The sequence below is a fragment of the Bison bison genome, unplaced genomic scaffold (assembly GCF_000754665.1).
Source record: "Bison bison bison isolate TAMUID 2011002044 unplaced genomic scaffold, Bison_UMD1.0 scf7180017864166, whole genome shotgun sequence".
NCBI classification, from domain to species: Eukaryota; Metazoa; Chordata; class Mammalia; order Artiodactyla; family Bovidae; genus Bison; species Bison bison.
Genome location: NW_011494738.1, coordinates 1,127,270 through 1,139,376, shown reverse-complemented (window position 1 = coordinate 1,139,376; position 12,107 = coordinate 1,127,270). Strand labels below are relative to the sequence as shown.

Below are 12,107 nucleotides of genomic sequence, written 5' to 3'. Positions count from 1 at the left end.
GATAGAACAATGGAAATACCGAGTCTGAGAAAAAGAAAGGAAAAAAAAAAAAAAAACTGAAGAAGGAAAAACAGAGCCTAAGGGACCTATGGGACACCATTAAGGGGACCAAAATATGCATTGTGGAAATCCCAAAGAGAGAGAGAAAAGAGCAGAGAAAATATCTGATGAAATAATGGTTGAAAACTCCCCAAATTTGATGAAAGACATGAAATAAACATCCAAAAAGTTCAAAGACCTCCAAACAAGATGAACTCAAAGAGACACACACTGAGACATTATAATCAAACTTTCAAAAGACAAAAACAAAGAATCTTGAAAACAGCAAGAAAGAAGTGATTCATCAAATACAAGGGAACTTCAATTTGACTATAAGACGACTTCTCATCAGAAACAAGCTTTGGAGCTCAGAGGCAGTGCTATTCAAAATGCTAAAACAAAAACAAAAACAAAACTGTCAAGCAAGAATTCTAGATCCAGAAAAACTGTTCTTCAAGAGTGAGGAAGAAATTAAGACACAGTGAGGGAGAAATTAAGATATTCTCAGATAAATGAAAGTGGATGGAATTTGTTACTAGCACAGTGTCTGGCACATAAAGAACACTTTAAAAATATTTCTCTTCAAACATGTTAGGCAGAGATGCCTTGTATAAAAATGAAAATGCCATGGGAGATGAATAGGTAAAGCACAGAGGAATTTTAGGGCAGTGAAACTATTGTGTCTGATACTATAATGGTAGATACATGTCATTACAAACTTGTCCAAACCCACAGTACGTACACCACCAAGAGTGAACCCTAATGTAAACTATGGACTTTGGGTGATAATGATATAGAATATATAGAATATATATATTCTATATCATTATATATCTATATATAGAATATATAGAATCACTATAGAGTGATGTAGGCTCATCAACTGTAACAAATGTACCACTCTGGTATGCGGGGGTGTTGATGACAAGAGAGGCTGTTCATATGTAGGGAAAGGGGGTATATGGGAAATCTCTGTATGTTCTGCTCAATATTGCTTTGAACCTACAGCTGCAAAAAAAAAAAATCTACTTTTTAAAGTCATGTGTTTAGAAAAATATGATGGATTTTGGCTATTTCTAACCCAATGGAAAATTTCTATTATAGCTATTTCATTACAGCTGTCAGAGAACAATGTCATAAATCAAACATTAATGCAGTACTGACCCAAAAAACTAGAGCTACTAATATGACCTAACACCTATTAATATGCAACCTAAAAAACAAAGCAGGAATCCAATAGAAATGCACACATGTGTTCATGTACAAGACATGTACAAAATGTTTACGAAAGTACTATGTGTATGTCCCATGCTAAAAACAATGTAAATGCCCATCTAGGTAGAATTGTGGTATACTTACTCAATGGAATAATAAAGAGCTATGAGAATAAACAAATTTACATGACATGGATGAATACCATAAAAATAAATACATTTTGATTTCACTTACCTAAAAGTCAGTAAGAGGCAAAACTCATCTGAGGTATAAGAAGTCAGGCATGGCTGTCTCTGGGAGGGGGACAGTAATGACTGAAAGGGGGCTTCTAGGATTCCAGGGGTGTTGTTTCTTCATCTGGGAGTTGGTTACACAAATATGTTGACTTCATGAAAAATTATTGTACTCTACAGTCATAACTGTGCAATTTTTAGAATGTATTATTGTGTATATATATAGTTATCAATCAAATTTACCAATAAAATAAAGCAAGAGTAAAGCTAATTCACAAAATTGGCACTAAATATGAAAGATTCCAGGTCCAGCCTGAAATTTATTCATTGAACTACTTATTGAAATTTACTTTGTAGCCAATGCTGTGTTTGATTTGGTGATATAATGGTAACTGTTATGGGTTGAATCATATGTGTCCTCCCAAAATTATTATGTTGCAGCCCTAATCCCAGTACCTTAAGATGTGACCTTACTTGGAGATAGGGTCTTTACAGAGTTAAAATGAGGTCATTAGGGTGGGCCCAAATCTCATATGACTGGTGTACATACAAGGAAATTTGGACACAGACAGAGGGAAGATGACATTAGAAATATAGAGAAGGTGGTCACCTATAAGCCATAGAGAGAGGCAAAGTCCTAGAGCCAATCATTCCCTTACAATCCTCTAAAGGAACCAACCCTGCCAACACCTTATCCCAGACTTCTGGCCTCCAGTACTGTGAGCAATAAATCTGTGTGGTTAAGCCATTCAGTTTGTGGTACTTTGTTTCAGCAACTCTAGAAAACTAACACAGTATCCTTCCCCCATTTTCCACACCCTCAAAATGCTCTGTCCTTGCCATCAATAAAAAGTACTATCCCTGACTGTAACCATGATAATGGCAATAAAGGACAGCCTAGAAAAAAGAAACATGGCATAATTAAGGAAGTCATAAAAGGCTTCCCTGAGGACTTTTTAACCAAGGTAAGACCTGAATTAAATTCTTAACTAGGTAAAAAAGAAAGGGATGAACCTTCCAGGTAGAAGAAGCAGCATATTTTCAAGCCCCTTACAAGAACAGGCTTCCCTGGTGGCTCAGACAGTAAAAGAATCTGCGCACAATGCAGAAGACCTGGGTTCTATCCCTGGGTCAAGAAGAGCACCTGGAGAACAGAATGGCAACCCACTCCAGCATTCTTGCTTAGAGAATCCCATGGGCAGAGGATCCTGGAGGGCTTCCCAGGTGGCGCGCTAAAGCACCCGCCTGCCAATGCAGGAGACCTAAGAGACATAGGTTCAATTCCTGGGTCAGGAAGATCCCCTGGAAAAAGAAATGGCAACCCACTCCAGTATTCTTGCCTGGAGAATCCCATGGACAGAGGAGCCTGGTGGGCTACAGTCCATGGGGTCACAAAGAGTCAGACATGACTGAAAGCAATTTAGCACTAGCACTAGCAGTATCACCTACGCGCATCCTTGCCAATGTAGTTGAACCTAAATCTAGTTAAGTCTTTACAGCTAACTTCCATTTATAGGAAATATAGGAAAAAGAAAATCAAGTTAAATAATACCAAAAGGAAGTAATCAGACAAATCTAGAATGTGGAACATTGCCAATAACAAACAAGCCAGTCTAATCAGTCAATGGCAAGAGAGGAAAAAAGAGAGGAAGGAAGAATATATGCAGAGACACAACAATAGAATGCATGAACCTTGTTTAGATCCTAATCGGAACAGCTCAACGGTAAAAAGTCACGTTTATGCAACTGGTGAAATCTGAATATAGACTGGATATTAGATAATACTAAGGAATTATTGTTATTTTTACAATATGCAGTCTCTTCCCATTGTAGCTGTAATCTTGACAACAGAGACCATACATAAAATAGGTATTTAGAAGGTGTTATTGACAGTGATGTTGACTCTTGATACTTACAATTTAGGCAGAGGTCAAAAGCACTGGAAAATCATTATTCCTTTATGGAATTACTGAAGTTTTGAGTTGTAAATGACAAAAGGAATTATCTAGTCGAAATAAATTCAAGAGGAAAATGACACAAAGCTAGATAGATCATGGTAGAGCCGGTCTACAACATGGGCTCCTATGCCATGACGTTCATGTTATACTTCTTTCAGGGCAGCTTACAGGGAGGTTCTCACAGCTTCCAGTCCTGTACAGTTCACAGCTCAACTCTTTGTCCTTCCCCTACTTGACTTTATATTCTTGTTCTTCCTCCTAGCTCCATCTCCAGGTGTTTTAATTTAGATTCACTTGACAAATTTCACTTTCCTTGGGAAAACTGCCAAAAGTAATGCTAACAAAGAAGAAGAATAATGAGTGGAGGAAAAGCATTTTGGTTAAAACCAAAGGAAAATTAACAGTAATAACAACAACAGCTGCTGTTTCAAGCTTTTTTCCAGATTTATGTACCTAATCCATCCTACTGGCCTTCATGTATACATTTTCCCCCAAGTCTGTCAATGAATAACATAGTACCTTTCTATCAATCATATACGCCTCAAAGGAAAAAAGGTGTGAAGCCAGAGTACATAAAGAATCAATGCTGTTGAAATACCCTCTCTCCTCCTCTTCCTTTTTTCCATCCTTCATCTTTTATTTTCAAAAATCATAGCTAACATGAAGGACAGAAATAAAAATATTATTAGATATTATTCTTTCAGCACTTCTGTTGGTTTTTAAATTGTGCATATGTATTACTTTAAAAAATATTACATTTTAGAAAACTGAATTATAATTCTCCAGTACTGTGCTTACCAATATATGGAAAATTGAGAACTCAGTCAATACTCTTCTGGATTTACAAGGTAAGCCCAACAACCTTCATATTCGTGTAAACAGATAACTTAATATAGGCAGTAAGGTGTGTTATATGAAATACTCCAAAGAGGGATAATTATACAAGTATAAATGGACACATATATGGGATTTAGTAAGTATAAACCAGAGGACTATGTGTTTCTGGGACCTATTACATCAAAATAAGGGTTATCTTCTAAGTTCTTTTACTACATAATACACTAAACATACACGTCACTAAACCTTTAGGGGAGGTAAATAGCCCATATTTTACACAGAGTTAGAGGAAGAATTTGAATTTGACTATGAAGCTATCTGATTTCAAGTTTGCCATTCTCTTTTCCAGGAGGTCTCCCCAACCCAGAGATAGAACCCAGGTCTCCTGCATTACAGGCTGATTTTTACCATCTGAGCCACTGGGGAAGCCCATAAAATAAAATGTATATTCAATAATTTAGGAGGGAAATACTTATGCTCTTTTATTCTATCTAATAGCAACTCATGTTTACCATGTTCCATGATCAAGGCTGACATTCAGCTATCATGCTCCGGTATGGCATAAGGGCTGAAAGCTATTCTGATTAGTTAGGTATCCGTTCTGTTTTGATTGATGCCTATGCCATGCTGATCATTAAATATTTTGAATATCAACACCTGTCCAAGACACAGAACTCTGAGTTTTCAATCAAATACTTAGAGACTTGAAATTATCCAAAACTGCTTTGAATGCCATTTTCCATGCCTACAGGTATCCCAGGTCTATCTATTTGCAAAATTTGGCTATTCTTTCTCTAAATAAGAACATGCTGAAACTCTCATTTTATAGTAGAAGCTTAACACTGCCATTTATAAACACCAGAGCTTGGAAAACATCTTTGAGTCAGTGGTACAAAATTACTATATTTGAGGTTTTCACCAGTGAAAACCTTGAATTGACATCCTGCCTTTAAAGTCAGGCTTATAGCATTTAATGTTTGGGAAATCACCTAACAGACAGGATACTACTACACCTTCCTCAGTTCTTGCTGTTAAATCAGATCACCAGAATGGAGTATATTTAGATATTAACTTATGCCTTTAGTAATACTTAAACTGAGATTTATACAGACTTACGCTCTTGGATTTTTATCCAGTCAATATATGAGAGGGATACATTAGGAGTTTGACACTAGCATATATCCACTATTATATATAAAATAGATAATAAGAACCCTAGCATAGGGAATTATACTCAATATTCTATAATAACCTATATGGGAAAAGAATCTGAAAAAGAATATATAGATGTATAAGTGAATCACTTTGCTATATACCTGAAACTAACACAATGATGTAAATCAACTATACTTCAATAGAAAATAAAAATTAAAACATTTTTAAAGGAAAAAATAGGAAATTTTTCTAAAAGATTTAATATACAAAATGACCATATTAAAAAAAAGAGAAAGCCAATGTATAAATATTTCAAGGACAAATCTAAACATCATCATAATAAAAGAAGCATGATTTATTTTTAAGACCTTCACACTCCAGATTTATTTATAAGTTATACCAGAATCAGTTTGCCCAACCAATATACATAAAATGTTATACAGGCTCCCTCAACTGGTTAAGATGTAGAACTACCAAAAAACATGCTGCATTAAGTTGACTGTATCATCCTCTTCAGAAATTTCTGTAACCCCAGCTTGAGATCGAAGAACAGACATGATGTCATTAGATAATTGGTCAAAGCCATTCTGTAAACATATATTTGCTACTTCTTGCCACTTTTCTAGGGAGCAAAACGGATCATTTATCAGGAGATGTTCAACTGCATCTGAGGAAATAAAATCCAATATTATAGTACGGCATTCATCTGATAATTCATACTTAGCAATTCTTCAAAAATAAAGAGATATCATTTCAACTCCATTCCTGTTAGATCCAATTCCTTTAAGTGTCATGTGGAGTTCCCAGCTGAGCTCATAGTAAGTACTCAAGTGTTAGTTCTTTCTCCTTCTTTTTCATTAACCTTTCTATGCCTCAATTCAATCCTCCACCATTTCTCACATTCCCTATTCTTCCACTCATCTCCTTCTTGGTAAGGTCAGCAGATGCTGAAGGTTGAGATGTAGGGAACTCAGAAAGTGAAGACTGTGGGACCAGCTTCATTCACAGTCTCTAAGGTACCACTAGGAACTAGCTAACAAATCTGATGGTCAACTTTTTATGATCCTTCACTTTCATAAATGCCCTAATAGTGCTAACCTAAGGATTTAAAAAATCTCTAGCAAAACCTCCATCCAGCCTCTAGACAGAGAGATTTTAATGATGAGGCCTCTATAACAAATGTTTTTCTAAAGGAAATAAAAGAAGGATTTAGTTTATTAAGGAAAACTAATGATATTATTTATTTAAAAAAGAAATTGTTTTCATAATTACTTTTTAAAATCAATTACAGTCATCCTCTTTGGGACTATTTATGGAACTCATTCATTTATTACCTTCATTACTTATGATACTTAATGAATTGAGGATCTCTATTTAGCATATTGTAATCACTGTTATTTTATTCCTACCATGATTACTATTTTTCTATCAAATAAAATATTTTAGTTGATATCTGTAATGATAATTTCTAAATTATCTTCCCAAATATGTTTTCATGTAATTTACTCTTCATTCTTTGGCCCCATGTAATAATTTAAAATCAAGGTACCTGCTCAAATTTCTATATTAGAGAAAGGAAAGAAAAAAATTGAGATCTAATTATTCTTGATTGCACAGCAGAGTGAGGTTCAAGGTAAATGCCATTTTACTTTGGCCGTTTGGGAATAAGAAACAAAGTTTGTCTAAATAACATTTAAAGTATATATAAAAATTATTAAATATATGCATGTTAAAATATATAAAGTTTTTAGAGTAGTCATAGCAGTTATAATTATTGTGATGTTCTCCTCAAGCTTCATAAAGAATCTCTCTTCATTCCTCTCAACAAATATACACTATTGCCAACAGAGTATTATTGACATGGTAATCTTTATAAATTCCTAACATGCCAAGAAAGAACTCTGAGGAAGACAGAGTTAACTCAAACATAATAATCTCGAACCTTTCCTTAAATAACGCACTACTATTTCTTCTACAACAAAATTTTACTTCACTTACCTTTCCCACCTTTACTTATTTCTTGAAGTAGCTTAATCCCAACTTTTTTCATGTCTACAGAGAACAGGTGAAGTACAGCAAGACCAAAAGATAAATACGGTGGTTTCCCATTCCATTCTTTAGTGAGACACTGAATCAATTCAATGTTGGGACATGACTTTATTAGCTGCATCAGGTCATCTAAAAGCAAAAATGAAAAACTGTATCTCAACATCCTAATATGATGCTGCTGCTGCTGCTGCTAAGTTGCTACAGTCGTGTCCGACTCTGTGCGACCCCATAGACGGCAGCCCATCAGGCTCCCGCATCCCTGGGATTCTCCAGGCAAGAACACTGGAGCGGGTTGCCATTTCTTTCTCCAATGCATGAAAGTGAAAAGTGAAAGTTAAGTCGCTTAGTCATGTCCCCGTGGACTCTTCATGACCCCATGGACTGCAGCCCACCTGGCTCCTCCATCCACAGGATTTTCCAGGTAAGAGTACTGGAGTGGGATGCCATTGCTTTCTCCGCTTAACATGATGAGGGACTAGCTAATGTTTATCTTTGTCAATCAACTCTTCGTTTTCCAATCCTTCCAAAGCTCTCAATGAATTCAACACTACTATCTCCAATCCAAAAAAAAAAAAAAAAAATCCTACTCAGTATAGAAAAAACAAAGGAAAACTACCTAAACAAAGAGTACAAGCAAAAATTTATCCAAAAATTGTCATGAAAAGAAATGTGGTATTAAAAAAAAGACCAGGTTGACAATCAAGAAACCTGAATTTTAATCATAGCTTGATCAGTCACTTAATCTTTTGGATCTCAGTTTTATTCTATAAATCATTGGTGGGAGGGGGGTAGAGGAGCAGGACAAAAAGAATTTTTCCTTCTAAAAACAGATGCACTATGAGTCAGGTTTTCCTTTTGGAACAAAAGACTTTTTTTTAGAAGTACTGCTTTTGTTTTCTTTGATTTGTAAATGTAAACAGAAAGCTGACAGTCTAAATCTGAGAGAGACCATTTTCTTCTCAAACCAGAAAGTATTAACAAACTGAGTATGTCCCCTTACGGCAGAAAGTGAAAAAGAACTAAAGAGACTCTAGACGAAGGTGAAAGAGGAAGAGTGGAAAAAGCTGGCTTAAAACTCAACATTCAAAAAACTAAGATCATGGCATCCGGTTCCATCACTTTTTGGCAAAGAGATGGGAAACAATGGAAACAGTGACAGACTATTTTCTGGGGCTCCAAAATTACTGCAGATGGTGACTGCAGCCATGAAATTAAAATACGCTTGCTCCTTGGAAGAAAAGTTACGACAAACCTAGACAACATATTAAAAAGCAGAGACACTACTTTGCTGACAAAGGTCCATATAGTTATAGCTATAGTTTTTCCAGTAGTCATGTATGGATGTGAGAGCTGGACCATAAAGAAGGGTTAGGGTTAGGCGAAGAATTGATGCTTTTGAATTGTGGTATTGGAGAAGACTCTTAAGAGTTCCTTGGACTGCAAGAAGATCAAACCAGTCAATCCTGGACTGATGCTGAAGGCAAAGTTCCAATACTTTGGCCACCTGATGCAAAGAGCTGACTCATTAGACAAGACCCTGATGCTGGGGAAGATTGAAGGCAGGAGGAGAAGGGGACGACAGAGGATAAGATGGCTGGACAGCATCACCAATTGAATGGACATGAGTTTGAGCAAGCTCTAGGAGCTGGTAATGGACAGGGAAGCCTGGCGTGCTGCAGTTATGAGGTCACAAAGAGTCAGACATGACTGAGTGACTGAACAACAGCAACAAATGTCTCCTAAGGCCAAGGATGATACTTTGGAAAGCTGTGGCTATTTGTCACTAAAATGTAAAATAAGCAAAGTAATCTTTCAAACATTGTTTCTACCTTCTAAGCTTAATTTTCCTCAGATTATTATTATCTTATGATGCTATGCTAAATAAATTCTGAGGATAAGTATCAAGGTTCTATTTACAAAGAAGTATTATTATTTCTTAAATTAGTACAATATACAGTTGTCCCTTGGTGTCCATGGGGTATTGGTTGCAGGACCCCTTGCAGATACCAAAAGCTGAGGATACTCAAGTCTCATATAAAAAGTCTCTAACACAAAATGGCATAGTATTTGCATATAACCTACACACATCGTTCCATATACTTTAAATCATCTCTGGGTTACCTAACACAATGTAAATACTACGTAAATAGTTGTAAATACAATGTAAATGTTACATAAATAATTGCTGGTGCACAGCAAACACAAGTTCTGCTTTGTGGAACTTTCTAGAATTTTTTTCCCCTCAAATATTTTCAATCTAAAGTTCTTTGAATCCACAGATGTGAAACCCATGAATATGGACAGCTGACTGTGAATTTAATTATTTTCTAGTGTAATGCATTACTAGAAGAACAGGATAATATGATAATGAGTTGATCATATTTCTATGTACTCATGTTAGGCAAATTTTGCAAGCAAAAAAAGAAGCTTCACATTTCATTCAATAAAAATTCCAGGAGTACTGAAAACTTACATTCCATGTCTAAACCTTGACTAAAATAATTTTAAGGAAAAACAATAAAACAGAAACTGAATCTGTATAATTTAACTATTAAAATAATTATTCATTCAACAAATATTATGTTGTAACTATTCTTGCCAGATTCTGATCCGCTGCTGTGTGTATACAGGAGAATTACTTACCTCTCTGTGCCTTAGCCTCTCTGTGAACACATAGTTATTTTTCATTGATAAAATAGGGGTAATAACAAAACCTAGTTCATAGAGTTAACATAAGGCTTAAGTGAGACAGGGATGTAAAAAGGTGGACTAAGCTATTATTACACTAACTGTATCAGGCATGCTATTACATAATGCATGAAAAAAACTAATAACTTTAAAAACCAGATTCTAAGTAAAAGTTAATTTTTTCTTCAAAAATGGTTAGATTCAACAACCATAAAAGATTGTTTATCTGGAAAAAAATGTGACCTAAAAGTGCTATATTTTGTTCCATTTTGTGATTTCTTAGAACTGGAGTATATAGCTTGCAAAATCAGGATTGACACAAGCCTGGGGTATAGGGATTAGTCAGGACTGCCTGTACATTAAGGTTAATGCTGAACTGGACTATAGTAAGAGATCAGCTCATTCAACTGGGTCACTCTAAGGGCCTCAATTCTCTCAGATCACTGGTTAGCTGCAACCTAGGTGTTTTAAACTTTTAAAATCAACATTATTTCACTAATTCTAATGCTTATAGTTCAGAAATTATATATGTTTTTTTTTAATTCTTAAATAGCATGGTCCAAATACCTAAAGTTTACTAAATGTCTATGTATTGAGGAAATACATAATGTATTTGAAAGTCTGGCATCAAAGTCAATCAGTTCCAGCTTATCTGTTTTCACTAAAAATTACTCAAGAAATCTACTTACCAGTATATATAAAACAAGTTTTACAATGTAAGTCCAAAATATTGCCTAATATTATGGGTGATCTTACAATTGAAGTCCAGAATCTGAACATACACAAATAATAGGCTTTTTCACTCACCAGAAGTAAAATCCTTGAATTGTTGTATGTATTCCATGGCCCCATGAATCTGACCCTGTTTACATAGGCAAAGAAGAGCCTTCTTGTGCAAGCCACATTCACTGTAGATAATCTGAGCTAAAGCCAGACATTTGGCCTTGTTATAAGTATCCTGCTCCCCATAATCAAAAATCACATCCCCAGCCTCCTCAGAAAATGTCAGCCTAGAGCAAGCAGATCAATAGGGCACATGTTAGTGAGTTCTTAATGAATAGATGAGATGAAATATTTGAAAATTCAGCACAGTAGAACTGGATTTTCTATGGTCTGTAAAAATCCCATGTTAGGCAATTGATGAAATTAAACATATTTAAGATTTACTCATAAGAACAAAAACAATCAGCATGTATTCCTTTGGAGGAAGTCATTTTGGTGAAACTGAGCTCAGCTTTTTAAAAAATCTACAAATAAGGTTAAAACTCTCCTGAAAAGACTGGTGGGGTTTAAATTTTCAAGGTAAACAAAAATTCTCTCTTAACTGAGGCTCTCAATGTTCTTAGCTGTTATATAGATTCCAAAACCCTGTAGAATGTAAGAACTTATTAAGTGTTGGTTAAAGACAGTGACAAAGTTTTTAGCTTGAAATTAGCATCACATCTTGTAAGCACTATAAAAAGTGAAACAGAAAGTATGACAGCAGTATTTTGTTTTTTATTGTTGCAGATTTGTAAGAAACAAAGCGGAGGGGCATAAATGAACTTAACTGTGTCTATTAGGGGAGACTAAAGAAGCAGCTCTTTTGAGATGGTTCGACTAAATAGATTTCACTTTCCATCAATTTTAGTGCACCATCTTCAGATACAATTGAAGGAAATCATATGTACTACACAGTAACTCCAGGCAAGAACATTGGAGTGGGCTGTTATTTCCTTCTCCAGGGGATCTTCTTGACATAGGGATCGAACCTGGGTCTCCTGAGTTGCAGGCAGGTTCTTCATCATCTAAGCCACCAGGGAAGACAGAAACTATAAGCATAAGCCAAAAAAGATTTGGATGGACAGGGAGGCCTGGCACGCCGCAATTCATGGGGTCGCAAAGAGTCGGACATGACTGAGTGACTGAACTGAACTGAAAGAAACCACTTCTA

At 35.5% G+C, this 12,107-nt stretch overlaps 1 protein-coding gene across 4 annotated transcripts in view; it reads right to left on the bottom strand.

The window, feature by feature from the left end:
• Positions 1-5,760: 5,760 nt before the first annotated feature.
• CLHC1 (clathrin heavy chain linker domain containing 1) overlaps positions 5,761-12,107 on the bottom strand; it is a 34,935-nt gene continuing 28,588 nt past the window's right edge. The window contains exons 9-11 of one of the 4 annotated variants that reach the window (XM_010841674.1): positions 10,982-11,184; positions 7,436-7,615; positions 5,761-6,104 (exon numbers count right to left, since the gene is read on the bottom strand). In XM_010841674.1, the coding sequence (XP_010839976.1) occupies positions 5,908-6,104; positions 7,436-7,615; positions 10,982-11,184 (580 nt within the window). In that variant the 3' untranslated portion in view covers positions 5,761-5,907. The remainder of the gene's footprint in view (positions 6,105-7,435; positions 7,616-10,981; positions 11,185-12,107) is intronic. The other 3 variants (XM_010841673.1, XM_010841675.1, XM_010841672.1) reach the window with 3 other exon arrangements.